Consider the following 12985-nt stretch of genomic DNA (forward strand, 5'->3'; position numbering starts at 1 on the left):
GTCAAACAAAATAGCTAAAACCAATCGAAGATCCTGATCAAAACATTTTTCTTCATAACAAAATAGAGGCTAAATATCACTATCACATTTTAGAAACACGTAATGGGTTAGTCATAGAAGATTTGGCTCTTTTTTTCTATACATGTTTATTCTCAATCTCGACTGAAAAGAACACTTACATGTTTCAATTTGAAAGGAACTCTTGCTAAAGCAGAGGTATACAAACTACAGTGCAAACAGCTGTTTTTGTAAATAATTTTTACTGAAACACTGTCACACCATTTGTTTAAGTATTGGTTATGGCTGTTTTTATACTGCAATGGCAGAGCTCAGTAGCTATGACAAACTTAACATCCACAAACCTAGAACAGTTACAGTCTGGTTAAGAAAAAATTTGCATACCTGCATTTTAAAGGATGCAAGATGAAAGTAAACAGAGCCAAGATAATTTTAAAAGTAGTCATAATGGTATGACTCACGAACTGGTATGGAAGTTAAATGTTTTTATGCAGTGATATTCAAAATTTTAACATGTACATGTGACGTAAGATCTAAAATGAAACTCTCCATTTCCTCTAGAACAATGGAGAATATTTGAACTCTCCCTCCTATTTTCTGTGATATCAAGGAACATTTTACTTATTTTTAACCATCTCATTCCAAAATGTCAACATTTTAATTAAAGGTTTTAAAAATCAATGCTTATCTAAACCTAAGACTGTTGTCAAATGCTTCTACTTACCCTTGGCTTCACACACTGCCTGTATTAATCCCATAGTTCATTCACTGAGAGCTAGCTAGTGATAATCTTTCATCATTTTACTTGTCAGTTATCTTTATTTCTCTCAAAAGATGATTTAGTTGGGTATAGAAATCTAGGTTGATAAGTCATGTGTACTATGAAGATATGCTTCCTTGTCTTCAGGTGTGTACTTATTGCTGGTTAAGTCTACCAAGTAATCATTTTTTGTAATCTTTTTCATTTCTGCATTTGATTTGTTTGGGATTAATTTAGGTTTTTAATCGGAACACACTTGTCTCTTCAATTCTGGAAACTTCTGTCATTATCCTTACATCTTCCCTATCTTTACTCTCTCTGGAAATTCTACATTTATGTTAGACCATGCAAATGTATCCTCTTTAATTAAAAAGGAAAAATACTCTCTCTACACTACATTCTAGATATTAATATTTACCTCTTAGTCATCAGTTCTCACTTCAGCTACATTTGAATTTTAAGTTCACTGACTATATAGAAATTCTTTCTGGGCTTTTGGTAAAAATTTCCTTCCCCACCTCATGTTTTCATTACTCTATGTCTTTGGTTATTTTTAACTTTACAGTCTGTTTGTTACATTATTTGTAGCACTTCTATTTTCTGTATTTCTTGGAGAGCTAATTCTTCTATTTTCATTGGCTGATTCTTTCAGGTGGTGGGCTTCCCTTGTGGCTCAGCTGGGAAAGAATCTGCCTGCAATGCAGGAGACCTGAGTTTGATCACTGGGTTGGGAAGATCCCCTGGAGAAGGGAAGGCTACCCACTCAGTATTCTGGCCTGGAGAATTCCATGGGTCACAGAGTAGGACACAATTGAGTGACTTTCACTTTTCAGGTGGTACCTTTTTCTAGAGATTTGTCATTTTCCACTGTGGACTGTCTTGAATGGATGTTGATTTTGCTGTATAGTCCTATGTATGCTCAGTGTGTATCACCATAACGCAGTTTTGCCATTGTTTAATCTAGAGGTTTCAACACCCCCAAATTTGTTATATTCTTTTATCTGCTTGAAATTTTGATATGATAAAATTTTGGACACCAACATGGTGCATCATGAGTTGCAATTTCTCACAAATGACTTCCCTTTCTATTAATAGTTAATGTACCAGAACACTTGTGAATTACCATAGCTTTTAGGTCAGGGACTAATTTCCCTCTTATTTCCTGGAACCCGGGGATTTCTCTTTACTTCCTTCTAGTTAAGTTTGGATACACATGTAAATATTTTATAAAAGAATAATTTATACAGTAAGAATAATTTATATAGTATTTGCAGTAGGTTAAACATTGCCCAATTAACTTATCTTGTTTTGTTACTTGAAGTAAGTTGGTTTATTTACTATAGCTCTTTTCCTGACTTTTTATATGCTGATATGTTATTATGAATTTCTAAGAAGTAAAGTAGGTGTTATTCAAACTTAACACCACGAAGGACTTTCTTTTCTTTTTATAAATATTTTAACAGTCAGCAGAACTAATAGTGGTTTGTGGAAAACAATTTAGGAAATGTTGAGCAAGAATGCTGTGTGGATCACAACAAACCGTGGAAAAATCTTTAAGAGATGGGAATACCAGACCGCCTGACCTATCTCCTGAGAAATCTGTGTGTAGATCAAGAAGCAACAGTTAGAAATGGACATGGAACAACACACTGGTTCCAAATCAAGAAAGGAGTACGTCAAGGCTGTATACTGTCACCTGCTTGTTTAACTTATATGCACAGTGTATCATGAGAAATGCTGGGCTAGATGAGATATAAGCTGGAATCAATATTGTCAAGAAAAATATCAATAAGCTCAGATATGCAGATGACACCACCCTCATGGCAGAAAGGGAAGAACTAAAGAGCTTCTTGATAAAAGTGAAAGAGGAGAGTGAAAAAGTTGGCTTAAAGCTCAACATTCAGAAAACTAAGATCATAGCATCCAGTCCCATCATTTTATGGCAAATAGATGGGGAAACAATGGAAACAGTGACAGACTTAATTGTTTTGGGCTCCAAAATCACTGCAGATGCTGACTGCAGCCATGAAATTAAAAGACACTTGCTCCTTCAAAGAAAAGTTATGACTAACCTAGACTGCATATTAAAAAGAAGAGACATTACTTTGCCAACAAAGGTCCATCTAGTCCAGGATATGGTTTTTCCAGTAGTCATGTATGGACAGACTATAAAGAAAGCTGAGAGCAGAAGAACTGATGCTTTAGAACTGTGGTGTTGGAGAAGACTCTTGAGAGTCCTTTGGACTGCAAGGAGATCCAACCAGTCCATCCTAAAGGAAATCAGTCCTGAATATTCACTGGAAGGACTGATGCTGGAGCTGAAACTCCCAATACTTTGGCCATCTGATGCAAAGAACTGACTCATTTGAAAAGACCCTGATGATGGGAAAGATTGAAGGCGGGAGGAGAAAGGGATGACAGAAGATGAGATGGTTGGATGGCATCACCAACTCGATGGACATGAGTTTGAGTAAGCTCCAGAGTTGGTGATGGACAGGGAAGCCTGGCAAGCTGTAGTCCACGGGGTCGCAAAGAGTCGGACGTGACTGAGCGACTGAACTGAACTGAGCAAGAATAACATAACTGTAGGAGATCTGCCTATGACTGTAATAGCAAGCTTAATAAACTATAAAACATGAACGATTCCACAAATTTTAGTCATTTAATTACTATTAAGCATCATGGTAAATCTATAATATCACTACTGCAAGTACTACTACATTTTAAAGGCAAGCAGCATAAGTGAAATATACTTTATTTAAATATATGACATGGTTTTCCAATTAACTCACATATATCATCTTAATTTATATTATATACCAATGTTTTTATTACTCATTCTTCTTTGATCACTAATTGAAACAATATCTGAGTACTCTGCAACTTTCTAATGTTAACTTCTCTCATCTTAAATATTTATTTAATAAGAAGTAGTATCTAATGAAATAACAATATTAATGCACTTTTTTATATGAAAAGCCCATTCATATTTGACCTTCATATTTATGAGGCAAGTAGTACAATAACAGTTTCACAGTAAATTAAGAAGGAAAGTGAGGAGCAGAAAACTCAAGTGATTTGCCACGAAGTTACATGAATTTTGAAAAATAGTCAGGGTAGAATCATCCAATTTGTAGCCTAATACCCTACCCTCAAAAATCAATGCTTTGGATCCAAGCAGTCTAATGTGGTTCAAAAATGGGCAGCCAGAGAAATATAACTTTTTAAGTCTCAAGGATTTATATCTTACCATTCCTTTCTCTTTGCCTGTGCCAACACCAAGCAAAGCAAAATTTTTTAACATTTCACAGCCTATGGCTCCACATCCTACCTGTGGAGAAGAAAAAAATATAACAGATTAAATAATATTAAAACTTCTACTTACTAAAGAGCAATTTCATCTTAATTTTCTTCAAATGCTGTTATAATAACATACTTTTAAAAATAATGTTAAAATTATTTTATTTTAAAATATTTAATGGTTTATGGTATCATGAGTGTTTCAGCTAAAGAAAAAAATGTATAAATCATAGAAGGAAAAGCATAGTATTAAAAATTCTTTTAAACAGAAGACATTTTAATATTCCAAACAAAAGCCAAATATTGAACTCATTTTTTTATATAAGATGGAAACAGCCAGCATGAAAGAGTGTAAAATTCTAATTAAAAAGATTACTTGTTTGCAGAAATTTTTCTAAATTCATTTGATGAATATAACTATTCTAAGACTTTTAAATAAAAACTAACAATAGTTCTACATGTAAATAAAAGCTCAGCAATAACTGCTGACTTTCAAAATGTTACTTAAAAAAGGAATATTAAAAATCAGCAGTATTTTTAGGACCGATTATAACAGTTATGGCAGGAAAAGAAGTTTTATGCTACTGAGGAGCTTCCCTGCCCAATGCAGTAAGACACTAAAGAAAGATCCACCTACATATTCTTACATTTGACAAGAAAAAACAAAGAACCTCCAACCACCCATAATTTTTAATGTATTTCTAGAAAATCATTTAATGTTCAAAACTATTATATTTTAATTTTACATGTATTAATTCTTTAGGTGATGGGTTAGCAAACTCTTTCTATAAAGGGCCAGACAGTGAATGTTTTTAGCTTTGTAGGCCATATGGTCTTTGTTATAACTACACAACTGCCACTATTAAAGTATAAAAGAAGCCATAGACAACCTATGACTTAGCTGTGTTCTCATGAAACTTGATAAAAACAGGCAGTAGGATGGATTTGGCCTGCAAGCCACAGTTTAAAAAATTCCTGTTTAAAACATTTCCTGAATATCTACTGTATTATTTAGAAATGGTACTCCTTTAACAAATTAATTTGAAGCACGATAGCAGTTTGATTATACTATTTATTCGCATCATTATTCCCACTTACTAAAAAGATATTCAAATTTTGTAGCTTCTGACATAAAGTGTCTCCAATGCAGGCTCGTAAGGCATCATATCTATCTCCTCTGGAGAAAACAACACAAACCAAAAAAATAGAAAGGCATAAAAAAATTAAGGTTAGTTTCATTACTACTGGTACCAATTTAATGCTTTATTTAAATAGAATACTCTTTAGGAGTTTCTTCTAAACAGATAATTAATTTTATTTGAAAGAGAAAAAAACCTCATAGAAAATCAGGTTATTCTTTTTTTCATTTGACTAATATAACTCCAAATGACTTGAATGAAGGTAACTTTAGTTTATCTAGAAAAACATTTTTAAGGCAGGGATTTTACAAAAGTTTATAGAGAAGACTATGGATGGGCTTTGAAGCTGTTAACCCACTTAAATTGAAAGCAGAACTTTGGGTTACATGTATTTTTTGCAGAAAGAATAAATAAGCTTTGATTAGATTCTCAAAGAGATCTGTAACCCAAATAAGTGAAGAATGACTGACATAAATAAAAGATGCAGGTATCAACTGTTTTCATATAAAATCAGAATGGTGTTTTGAAACTTAACCACTCTCATTATACACAATTTGAAACTTTATATTCAATATTAATAAAATGTTTACAAGATACTGCATTATTATGACACAATCTATACATGTAGAGGAGAAAAGATTGCAGGAGTGAATTAGGAGAAAATACATTTAAAAAAAATCCATGTTTATAAAAAAATTCTTTAATTTTGGTGCTGCTTATAAATATACAACTAAGGAAAAAGCAAAAAAAATGTCAGTATTACCGTGGGAGAAATTCTTCTCGTTCAGGTTTGCTGAGGGATTCGACAAGATCTGCTGCTTCAATGTATAACTTAAAGTAGAATATAAAAACACAGCTTACTATGTAGAGAACTAAACTGCTAAAAAAAGGAATTATCTTCTGTAGTATGGTTAAATCTGAGGAATTATAAAAAGATGATATTTGATTCAGGTCATTTTAGCCATCTTATAGATGATATATCTAAATCTTAAACAAAAGGAAATTTCACCTCCAAATGTATTTACTATTACTACATAAACTCAGGAAGCATCATTCAATTTCAATTACATTTGAATAAATAATTTGATTACTTAGATAGAAAGTACCTAACCTGTATTATTTTCGAACTTAGGTATATTATGTATCTCTTCTAATTACTAGATACATACTAGGAGGAAGTTGTCTATGGAGCCACAATCTAAGCATATAAAATAACATCAGACAGAATTAGTTTAAGTTAATGAAAAAAACTTGCCAAGATGGTCAACACTGAAATCAGATTGATTATATTCTTTGTAGCCAAAGATGGAAAAGCTCTATACAGTCAGCAAAAACAAGATCAGAAGCTGACTGTGGCTCAGATCATGAATTCCTTATTGCCAAATTCAGACTTAAACTGAAGAAAGTAGGGAAAACCACTAGACCATTCAGGTATGACCTAAATCAAATCCCTTATGATTATACAGTGGAAGTGAGAAATAGATTTAAGGGACTAGATCTGATAGATAGAGTGCCTGATGAAATATGGATGGAGGTTCGTAACACTGTACAGGAGACAGGGATCAACACCATCCCCATGGAAAAGAAATGCAAAAAAGCAAAATGGCTGTCTGAGGAGGGCTTACAAATAGCTGTGAAAAGAAGAGAAGCCAAAAGCAAAGAAGAAAAGGAAAGATATAAGCACCTGAATGCAGAGTTCCAAAGAATAGCAAGGAGAGAGAAGAAGGCCTTCCTCAGCAGTAAATGCAAAGAAATAGAGGAAAACAACAGAGTGGGAAAGACCAGAGATCTCTTAAAGAAAATTAGAGATACCAAGGGAACATTTCATGCAAAGATGGGCTCGATAAAGGACAGAAATGGTGTGAACCTAACAGAAGCAGAAGATATTAAGAGATGGCAAGAATACACAGAAGAACTGTACAAAAAATATCTTCATGACACAGATAATCACAATGGTATGATCACTCCTGTAGAGCCAGACATCCTGGAATGTGAAGTCAAGTGGGCCTTAGAAAGCATCACTATGAACAAAGCTAGTGGAGGTGATGGAATTCCACTTGAGCTACTTCAACCTGAAAGATGATGCTGTGAAAGTGCTGCACTCAATATGCCAGCAAATTTGGAAAACTCAGCAGTGGCCACAGGACTGGAAAAGGTCAGTTTCCATTCCAATCTCAAAGAAAGGAAATGCCAAAGAATGCTCAAAGTGCTGCACAATTGCACTCATCTCACAAGCTAGTAAAGTAATGCTCAAAATTCTCCAAGCCAGGCTTCAGCAATATGTGAACCATGAAATTCTTGATATTCAAGCTGGTTTTAGAAAAGGCAGAGGAACCAGAGATCAAATTGCCAACATCTGCTGGATCATCAAAAACGCAAGAGAGTTCCAGAAAAACATCTCCTTCTGCTTTATTGACTATGCCAAAGCCTTTGACTGCATGGATCACAATAAACTGTGAAAAATTCTGAAAGAGATGGGAATACCAGACCACCTGACCTGCCTCTTGAGAAACCTATATGCAGATCAGGAAACAACAGTTATAACTGGACATGGAACAACAGACTGCTTCAAAATAGGAAAAGGAGTACGTCAAGGCTGTATATTGTCATCCTGCTTATTTAACTTCTCTGCAGAGTACATCATGAGAAATGCTGGGCTGGAAGAAGCACAAGCTGGAATCAAGACTGCCGGGAGAAATATCAATAACCTCAGATATGCAGATGACACCACCCTTATGGCAGAAAGTGAAGAGGAATTAAAAAGCCTCTTGATGAAAGTGAAAGAGGAGAGTGAAAAAGTTGGCTTAAAGCTCAACACTCAGAAAACTAAGATCATGGCATCTGGTCCCATCACTTCCTGTGAAACAGATGGGGAAACAGTGTCAGACTTTATTTTCGGGGGCTCCAAAATTACTGCAGATGGTGACTGCAGCCATGAAATTAAAAGACGCTTACTCCTAGGAAGGAAAGTTATGACGAACCTAGATAGTATATTCAAAAGCAGAGACATTACTTTGCCAACAAAGGTCCATCAGGTCAAGGCTATGGTTTTTCCAGTAGTGATGTATGGATGTGAGAGTTGGACTGTGAAGAAAGCTGAGTGCTGAAGAATTGATGCTTTCGAACTGTAGTGTTGGAGAAGGCTCTTGAGAGTCCCTTGGACTGCAAGGAGATCCAACCAGTCCATTCTAATGGAGATCAGTCCTGAGGGTTCTTTGGAAGGAAGATACTAAAGCTGAAACTCCAGTACTTTGGCCACCTCATGCGAAGAGCTGACTCATTGGAAAAGACTCTAATGCTGGGAGGGATTGGAGGCAGGAGGAAAAGGGGATGACAGAGGATGAGATGGCTGGATGGCATCAATGACTCGATGGACATGAGTCTGAGTAAATTCTGTGAGTTGGTGATGGACAGGAAGGCCTGGCATGCTGTGATTAATGGGGTCGCAAAGAGTCAGACACGACTGAGCAACTGAACTGAACTGAACTGATGGCTATATTTGAACATGATCATGAACACAAATAAATGATTATTTATTTAAAGATAAACTCTACGTTAATAACCCAGTTTACATTCCCTATGCTGCTAACAATTATACCTAAACCACTCTTACCACTGAATTCACCAGCAAAATAGCATTACTTAATAGCATCTGTCAAATTTAAATTATAAATTTACAAATTTTAATTATTAAAACTAAATTTAAAACTTTTAAAAACAATATGTTCAAAGTTTTTCAAAAAATAAAGGGCCTGAAAAGTGTCCTTTGATACACTCTTGCCAATTATTCTTTTTGATAACAGAAACCAAAGGTTTTACATCCTGTGATGCTTTTACCCTATATAGTGCTCAAACTTTTATCATTCCTATGCTTTCTACCTTTAGAAATTTATACTTAGATGCTAGGGAATCTGAAGATTCATGATGCCAATGTAACTCCATGGAACAGTTCAAGAGTCTTGAAAGTGCATGACTGCTAAGCTAAGAGTAGTGGAAACCAAATAAAAGGATAGAAAATGCACTCCCTCACTCTCACAAATGAGAGAAATACATCCTAGAATGCAACTCTGGGTTAAATCCCATATCTTCAACAAATGATCTTGTCAGTTTCTATTACAGAATTAAATTTTGGTGGCACATCACACCCAATTTATGCATGAAAAATATATTTTTGCTTTCATATTGATCAATACTATGTTGTACCTTAGAATTTGTTATATGGGTAACTAATTCAGCCTTAAGTATAAAAAATATTAAAATAGAGAACTAACCCACTGGCACAAAGGAGAAAACTTTCCAGTTACAGCTTTCAGTACTTCTTGGCTGGCAACACCTCCTACTGCTGCAGCAAGTGGGGGTAAAAAGCCTTGGGCAGTCCAAGAAAGCCAACGCACGATGTCATAATTTACTTCAGGCTGAAACACAAGCCACAAAAGACAATAATCTTAATAGTATTTTTATGGTATATGCAAAACTGCAATGACTTGATGTGAGAATAACTATAGTTTAACTTTTAAAAGAGCTACTCAATTTCCAGAATAGTTTTTAAATCCTAAAAAAAGTCCCAATCTCATAACAAAAGATCCAACTACATGTCAGTTAACTTAGGCAGTATTTTTCTTGACCAGAACCCATGCATTTTTGTTTTTTGACTCTCCATGTTACACTAGGGAACAACTTAGAATTAACTAGATTATCAACCATTTATAGTTCTTGTTAGAGAACAGTTCTGTGATGTGAATTAGCCAAAATTTTTAAAGACACATTTTAATGAAAAACATGGTAAAACCTTGAACCAGATAAATAAAAATAAAATGATCCAAGGATAAAAAAGGATAAGGAGCCATCATTTTACATTAAATGGTACATAAAAAGTAAAACAGTAAAATAATGAGACTGTGTATTGTTAGAAAAGGCAGTTTACATAAGCAACTAAGCCCATGTATCACAACTATTGAACTAGTACTCTAGAGCCTGGGAGCTGCAACTACTGAGGCCACGTGTTGCAGCTACTAAAGCCTGTGTACCCTCGATAGTTCGTGCTCTGCAACGAGAAACTACCAAGATGAGAAGCCTGCATACTGCAACTACAGAGTAGCCCCCACGTGATGTAACTAGAGAAAAACCCACACAGCAAAGAAGACCCAGCACACTCAAAAATAAATAAATAAACAATTCTAAAAACAAAAAAATCTTAAAAGAAAAGGCAGTTTAGAAAAAAAAAAAGAGAGTAATGGCACTTTTACATACTAATCTAAGGGCCACTCATCACAAAGTTCTCATTATCATACTTAAAGATGATGTTTTTCAAAATATAACTTATTAGTATTTTTAAGGAAAAAATGGAGAACTGGATGTTAGAGCTATTATTTTAGCAAATTCTTATTTGTCACAAAGATCTCTTCATGAGCTCTGGCTTCTCTTTCTCTTCCTGTTCTTTCAGTTAAGATTCAAGTAGGGATCAATTAATCTCTTGAAATTCTATGTGAAATAACAGTATTTGTGTATTTAGGGGGGAATACTGTTAATTCTAAGCTCCTTCTGAGAAATGCTTCCCTGGTGGTTCAGATCTGCAGATGCAGGAGACCTGGGTTCAATCCCTGAATCGAGAAGATCCCCTAGAGAAGGGAATGGCTACCCACTCCATTATTCTTGCCTGGAGAATCCATAGACAGAGAAATCAGACAAGCTACATTCCATAGGGTTGCAAAGAATTGGACATGACAGAGTGACTAACACTTTCACTTTCTTTCTGAGAAATGCACCAGAGAGCACATGTGATTTCAAGTCTTATTTTAAAGCTACAGCAGTCAAGAAAGCATGGTACTAGCAGAAAGACAGAAACAACCAATGGAAGACAATATTGAATTCAGAAAGAGCCGTACACATATGTGGTCAATGAATTTCTGACAAAGAAGCCAAAAAAACATAGAACAAACCAAAACAAAAAACAAAAACAAATGAAGAAAAAACTGTCTTTTCAATAAATAGGCTAGAATTACTGATACAAAATATTCTGATACAAAAAATTAACTTAGTTCTATGCCTGACAAGGGAGAAAAAGATGAATTCATAAATGTACAAAACTGTACACAATGAGTTAAAAATGTATAATGATGTACACTCTGCAAGGTCTATAAATATAAACTCACAACACAATAAATCTAGAAGAAAATAAGGGAGAAAAGATTTGTGATTTTGGCTTAAAAAAGGCACAAACCATAAAAAAGAAAAAACTGATGAATTAAACCTAATCAAAATTAAAAACTTCTGTTCCTTAAAAGACGTTGTAATAACATGAAAAGACAACCCACAGACTGGAAGAGAATATCTGTAAAATGTGTTTTCTATATGTAAAGAACTGATTTCTATATGTAAAGAACTCACTTAATCAATAAGAAGAAAATGATCTAATTCAAAGGTTTCAAAAACTCAAGTTGAATTTAATGTCAAGTAACTTGCCTACTGTCACAGAGTCAATAAGTAGCAAAACTGGAATTTAAAGGCTAAGAGAACATTAATATATAGAAAATTTTTATGTTATACAATTTTTGACACCCAAACTGAATATTCACCTTCTCTTCCAAGGTTTCACTTATAGATGTTGCCAGTTTCAACAGTTCTTCTGAATCTTGTTGGCACCTAGAATTCAAAATAAAGCTCCTCAATGTCAATTTTCTCAATAGCTAATTGAAATTTAAGAAATATGTTAAAAAACTAGACTTTCGCCAACCATGTAACATGAAGTGTTTACTGACTTTAAAGACAGCTGGTTTATAAATACATTCCTTCAAAATCATGCTCACTTAAGAACAGCTTGTAAGAAAGAATTTAGTTTTAAATGTACAAAGCAAAAACTTTTTGCAACAATACATAGAAGGGTAAAAATTATATAATGGATTTATAATTTAATAGTTCTCAGATTTTTTTGTTGTAGCTTTTGAAAACTTCAAAATAGGAAAAATTTTATTTAGTATAACTCCATTTTTATAAATTGATCTTTCCACTTCTATGAGAAAAATAGGCTGGGTCAGAAGTGTTTACACAATTTGGTATATCTAGTAGTATTTCAATAAGAAAAAAGGTTGTTTCAGAAAAAGAACATTACCCAATATTTGGCTTGCGACTATAGTTCTCCTGAAACTGGTCCAAGGCAAGCATGGCTGAGTGAATCTCTAAAGGTGCCTATTGAGAACATTAAAAATTGGTCCGTATTTAGTGAGTGTATAATATGTGTCAGGCACTGTGCTAATACCTTTAAGACATAATTTAACTTAATTAATAAATGAATTAGCTTATTACTATTATCTTTAACAGATGAGGAAGCTGAGGTTTGAGAAGTTAAAGGACTTGACTGACTTCAAGCTATAGTTAAGTAACAGATCCAAGTTCTAATCCCAAGCTGTATGACTAATTTTCATTAGGTTATCCATATGAAACAAAGTAGTATCAACTAAACAAAGGAAACAAAATGTTGGTACGAGAATTCCTTTTTCTTTTCTTATCAATTATTTATAAATTTTGAAACTGTTATTATAATTCTTTACTTATCACAAATACATTCACCAGTATAAAACTGATCCAGTGACTTCAAGAAGCAAGATAAATGCTTCCAAGATTTTTAGGGAAGAAATATGTATTATATAAAACTACTTGGTTCAGAAAATCTCTTAATAAGATTAGCTTTGCATAAATTAATGAAACCACCTTTTAACTATCAAACCTGGCATATCATAAAAGAAAACATTTTCCCTATTATTTAAACATT

The 12985-nt window shown here is 34.0% G+C and overlaps 1 protein-coding gene across 1 annotated transcript in view; it reads right to left on the reverse strand.

Moving 5' to 3' along the window:
- The window catches only part of UBA6 (ubiquitin like modifier activating enzyme 6), an 88594-nt gene that overhangs the window by 24416 nt on the left and 51193 nt on the right, over positions 1–12985 (reverse strand). The window contains exons 12-17 of the mRNA XM_068975030.1: positions 12326–12402; positions 11793–11859; positions 9489–9632; positions 5981–6048; positions 5177–5255; positions 4029–4109 (exon numbers count right to left, since the gene is read on the reverse strand). Of these exons, the coding sequence (XP_068831131.1) occupies positions 4029–4109; positions 5177–5255; positions 5981–6048; positions 9489–9632; positions 11793–11859; positions 12326–12402 (516 nt within the window). The remainder of the gene's footprint in view (positions 1–4028; positions 4110–5176; positions 5256–5980; positions 6049–9488; positions 9633–11792; positions 11860–12325; positions 12403–12985) is intronic.

This window comes from Capricornis sumatraensis, chromosome 7, assembly GCF_032405125.1.
Source record: "Capricornis sumatraensis isolate serow.1 chromosome 7, serow.2, whole genome shotgun sequence".
Taxonomy (NCBI): domain Eukaryota; kingdom Metazoa; phylum Chordata; class Mammalia; order Artiodactyla; family Bovidae; genus Capricornis; species Capricornis sumatraensis.